General features: G+C 63.6%; 1 protein-coding gene across 1 annotated transcript; it reads right to left on the minus strand.

Moving 5' to 3' along the window:
- Positions 1-326: 326 nt before the first annotated feature.
- MNX1 (motor neuron and pancreas homeobox 1) lies at positions 327-3,954 on the minus strand. Its single transcript, XM_075086107.1, has 3 exons — positions 3,339-3,954; positions 1,262-1,422; positions 327-1,140 (listed from the first exon to the last, which is right to left on the minus strand). Exons 1-3 carry the CDS (start codon positions 3,937-3,939, stop codon positions 808-810), a joined length of 1,095 nt encoding a protein of 364 aa, XP_074942208.1. The 5' UTR covers positions 3,940-3,954; the 3' UTR covers positions 327-807.
- Positions 3,955-4,185: the final 231 nt, after the last annotated feature.

Below are 4,185 nucleotides of genomic sequence, written 5' to 3' on the forward strand. Positions count from 1 at the left end.
TGGGGGGGGGGGGGGGGGGGAAGAGGAAGAAGGGAAGGGTGGTTCCCCACCCCTCCCCGGGTGGGACACGCAGCTCTGCTGCCAGAGGGTGGGGGTGATGCCTGGAAAGCAACAAAACCCCGAGGGTGGGGAAGGAACGGAATTCCTCCCCAGTACCGAGGCGTTCCTCTGGGAAAGACCCCTACCGATGTCAGCTATTACATGACGACTGCGGCACCGAATTAAATTCGAGTTAGAAACCGGTTCCCTGCTCCCTTCCAGGCGCTCAGCTCTTCCCGGAGCACCAGGAACCGCCACCCAGGCAAAGAGCACTCATACATCTCAAGTACAAAACACCGTTTATTTTCCACCCCATCGCATAGATGGGGGGGCCTGGGGAATAATTTAGCATGCATAAGTAGAGGTAAATTTTTTTTTTATAAATACAATATACAAAAATAAAGACAGTATTGAGATTTCCAGCAGTTTTAACGTTCATGACAAACAGTTTTCCCAATATATAGTAAGAACAAAAAATTTCCAATACTCAGCGAAAGGAATGCACTTCCCGGGGGCAGGGATGGCAGCGGGGGGGGTGTCAAGTTTTGTCTGATTTTCAGTCAAAAATAACACTGTATTCACCGTAAATCCTCTTCTTTGCCCGGCATGCGGGGGGATCCTCTTCTCCACCACCCTCCAAGCAGGGAGAAGTGGGACCGAGGGGGGGAGCAGGGCCGGCGCCGAACGGGGCTCTCCCCCCCCACCCCCCTTCCGGGGGGACAGGCAGAGCCGGCGGCTGGAGGCAGCGGGGCGGGCAGCCAGGGGGGCTCACTGGGGCTGTGCCGGGGCTCCCTGCCGCCCCCGGGGCTGCGTGTCCGCCTCCTCTGCCTCAGAGCAGTCGGAGGAGTGGTAAGGGCAGCATCGCCCGGCCGCTGCTGCCTCCTCCTCCTCCTCCTCCTCTTCCTCATCCTCGGGCTCGCTGTCAGGCAGCTCCCGCATCCTCCTCCCGCCGCTCTTCTCCGGTGCGGGCAGCAGCAGGTCCTCATCCCCCTTGTCCTCCCCGCCACCCCCCTTCTGCTTCTCGGCCTCCTGCGCCGCCTGCTCCTTCGCCTTCTTGCTGCGCTTCCACTTCATGCGCCGGTTTTGGAACCAGATCTTCACCTGGGGGAGACGGGGGGGGGGGGGGGGGGACGACACGACATGGGGACACAGACACCTCCTCATCCACTGCCCCCCCTCCCCAGGCAGCATCCCCCCCCGCCCGCCACCCGCGGCGACTCACCTGCGTCTCGGTGAGCATCAGCGACGTGGCCACCTCGAAGCGCTTGGGCCGGGAGAGATACTTGTTGAGCTTGAACTGGTGCTCCAGCTCCAGCAGCTGCTGGCTGGTGAAGGCCGTGCGGGGCCGACGGCACTTCCCCAGAAGGTTGGACTGAGCCTGGGCTGGGAAAGGAGCGGGGGGGTGAGCGGGGGGGCCGCCCCGCCGCAGCCGGGGGTCCCCCGGGAGGGGAGTGGGGAGGAAAGCCGGCGGGAGCATTGGGGCAGGACGGACAGTCACCCACCAGATCACGGACCGAGGGAGGGATCCACCCCCTGCCGTCAGAACCCCCGGCTCCGGGGTTTCTGGGTTTGCGCAGTGTCAGGGGATACCCCCTCCCCCGCTCCCCAGAGACCCAAACAAATAATTAAATTAAATCTCTTAAATAAAGAAAAAAAGACGTCTCTTGATTTCCCAAGGGTCTAGCAAGTGCGAGACAATAAAACGGAGCCGGGGATGGCGGCGAGGGGGTGCCGGGCTCTCCGGGGAGCCGCAATTGGCTCCATGTAAATGCTGCAGTTACAGCCGCCGCGCCCCCAGCCCGCCCGTACCCCTTTAATTAACGGGGGTGCAGGCAGGCACACACACACACCCCCCCGCCGCGGCGCGGGCCGGCAGCGAGGGCTGGAACACTGTCTTCGAACGAAAAAGAAAAAAATAAATATATCGGCGTGTTTTCCGTGTTGAGAAATAATAATTAAAAACTAAAAAAAGGCCCGGCGATGGCTAAGGGGGAGGGCTTGGGCCCGCCCGAGCCCCTTCGGGGGCCCAGAAACCCCCGGGGATGCGAGGCGGCCGCGGCACCGCTCAGTTCTCGGAGTATTTTGGCATTTTGGCTTCGAAAAATCAGAACACGAAGGGGGGGTGGGGTCGGCTCTCTCCCCCCGGCCGCCCTCGGAGCCCGGGCAGTGTCCGCTCCCGGCCGGCAGCGCCGGGGAGGTTTTCTCACCGCGGTGCGATTTTCCGAGGCTCCATTCTCGTTTCTCTCCGGTTATTTATTCCACACACACACCCCCCCGTCCCTTGTTTGAAAGGCAGAGCTCTGACAGCTCTCCCAGTTATTTCCCCCCTCCGAATGTTCCAGTCTAAACAACCCCAATTCTAGAGCAAACAATGGAGTTTTTTGTCTGCGAATGCCTGTGCAGAAAATGGGGGGGGGGGGGAAGCGGGAAAAATTCCAATTCCTTTCTCGGCATGATTTTCGTAAAACTACACCTCCGGCGTTGTTAAACCGGCCGTTCCCACAGCGAGCTCACACCTCCGCAGCTGATCCGCGCCTAACAGATGCGCGCGGGGTCCCCGCCGCCGCGAGGCCTAGTGCTCGGCAGCGCGCCTCTGCCGGGACCTCGGGATCGCCCGCTTTAACGCGGCCTTTGCAGCCTCCCCTCCTCCCAGACCTAAACCCTCCCGCCTAGATTTAGTTCGGGTCTATCCACTATCCCCAGCGAACGCGGAACACCAAGTTTTTGGCTCACCCCAGGGCCTCCCTACACCGGGTTTGCCCAGAGGAGCCTGCCGTAATTATTATAAACCCATTTCCGATAAAAGAGTAATAAAATTAAGAACGGTGGCTGGGTGATGGGACCCGCCGCCCACTATTTTTTAGGGGGAATACATCGAGACTGGGTTTTGGAGGGAAGACCATGAGGGCTCCTGTCCCTGCCGTCCCCTCTCCCCGGCAGCTTCTGCACCCCGGGGACGGCGGGAAAGGGCGTTCGCCACGGCAGGAAGCGATTTGCCACCTTCCTATTTAACCTGCCATGAAACCCCGAGCTGTCAGGGGCTCCGCCGGGCGGGAAGGTGAGGCGGCCCCCCACACCCCGCTTCCCAGGGCGGATCGCTGCGCCCTCCTTCCAATAAATATAAAATAATAATAATTTTAAAAAGCCACAAAAACAAACTCAAAGTCACCGCCTGTTTAAACCTACGGCTCATTCACGCCGGGGCGGGGAGGGGGATTCTACCCTCTCGGGAGGAGACGGCTCCCGCTAAGCCGGGCGGGGGGACGGCGGGGACGCGGCTGCGGGAGGCGAGTACTCACAGTTGAAGTCAGGCATTTTGGGCAGGATCATGCCGGCGGTGGAGGCCCGCAGCCACTGGTCCAGCTGGAAGGTGCCGGCGCTGAGCTTGATGGGGTCGGCGGCGGGGTGGGAGGGGTGGGCTCCCTGCACTTGCGAGTACGAGTAGGAGAGGGCCGGGTGCTGCCCGCCCAGCGCCGAGTAGCCGTACACCGGGTGGCCGTAGAGGGCCGCCTGGGCCGGCATGCCCGGCCCGCCGGGCGCCGCGGGGTGCAGTCCCAGGGCCATGCCGGCCGCCGAGGCGTGGTGATGCGGGTGGGAACCGGCGCCGGGCAAAAAACCGGGTTTAGGGACCAAGGCGCAGTGGGCGGCCAGGAGGCGCGGCGGAGAGGGGCTGTCGGTGCGCAGGCAGTCGGCGGGGCCGCCGGCGGGATGCTCGGAGGAGGACGAGGAGGATGAGGAAGAGGAGGAGGAGGAGGAGGAAGACGGGGGGCTGCCGCTCCCGCTGCTGCTGCCGCCGCCCAGTGAGGTAACCAGGGCCAGCGGCGCGCTCTGCCCCGCCGCCGCCTTGGGGGGGTCGACAGCCAGCAGCGCGTCGATGCGGAAATTTTTGGATTTTTCCATGAGAGCGCCGGCGAGCTGGGGCGGGAGGACGGACGCGACCGCGGCCCCGGGCCGGCCGCGTCTCCCGGCGGCGGCGGCGGCAGTGCGGCCCCGCTCCGCGGCGCGCCCCTTCAAGGGCCGCAGGCGGCTCCCATTGGGCCGGCGGCGCCGCGGCCTCGCCCGCCATTGGCCCCGCCGCCCACCTGTCACAGCGGAGCGGCCCGCCCCCTTCCCCCGCCCCGGGGGACTCCAGGAGAGGCGGGGGCA

The sequence above is a fragment of the Phalacrocorax aristotelis genome, chromosome 2 (assembly GCF_949628215.1).
Source record: "Phalacrocorax aristotelis chromosome 2, bGulAri2.1, whole genome shotgun sequence".
Taxonomy (NCBI): Eukaryota; Metazoa; Chordata; class Aves; order Suliformes; family Phalacrocoracidae; genus Phalacrocorax; species Phalacrocorax aristotelis.

Bases quoted from the DNA above. Each gene is read 5' to 3' on its own strand.
- MNX1 (XM_075086107.1), bottom strand. From the start codon at position 3,939: ATGGAAAAATCCAAAAATTTCCGCATCGACGCGCTGCTGGCTGTCGAC. The intron at 1,423-3,338 runs GTGAGTACTCGC...CTCCTTTCCCAG, and splicing joins CAAAATGCCTGACTTCAACT to CCCAGGCTCAGTCCAACCTT. The intron at 1,141-1,261 runs GTGAGTCGCCGC...CGTCTCCCCCAG, and splicing joins TGATGCTCACCGAGACGCAG to GTGAAGATCTGGTTCCAAAA.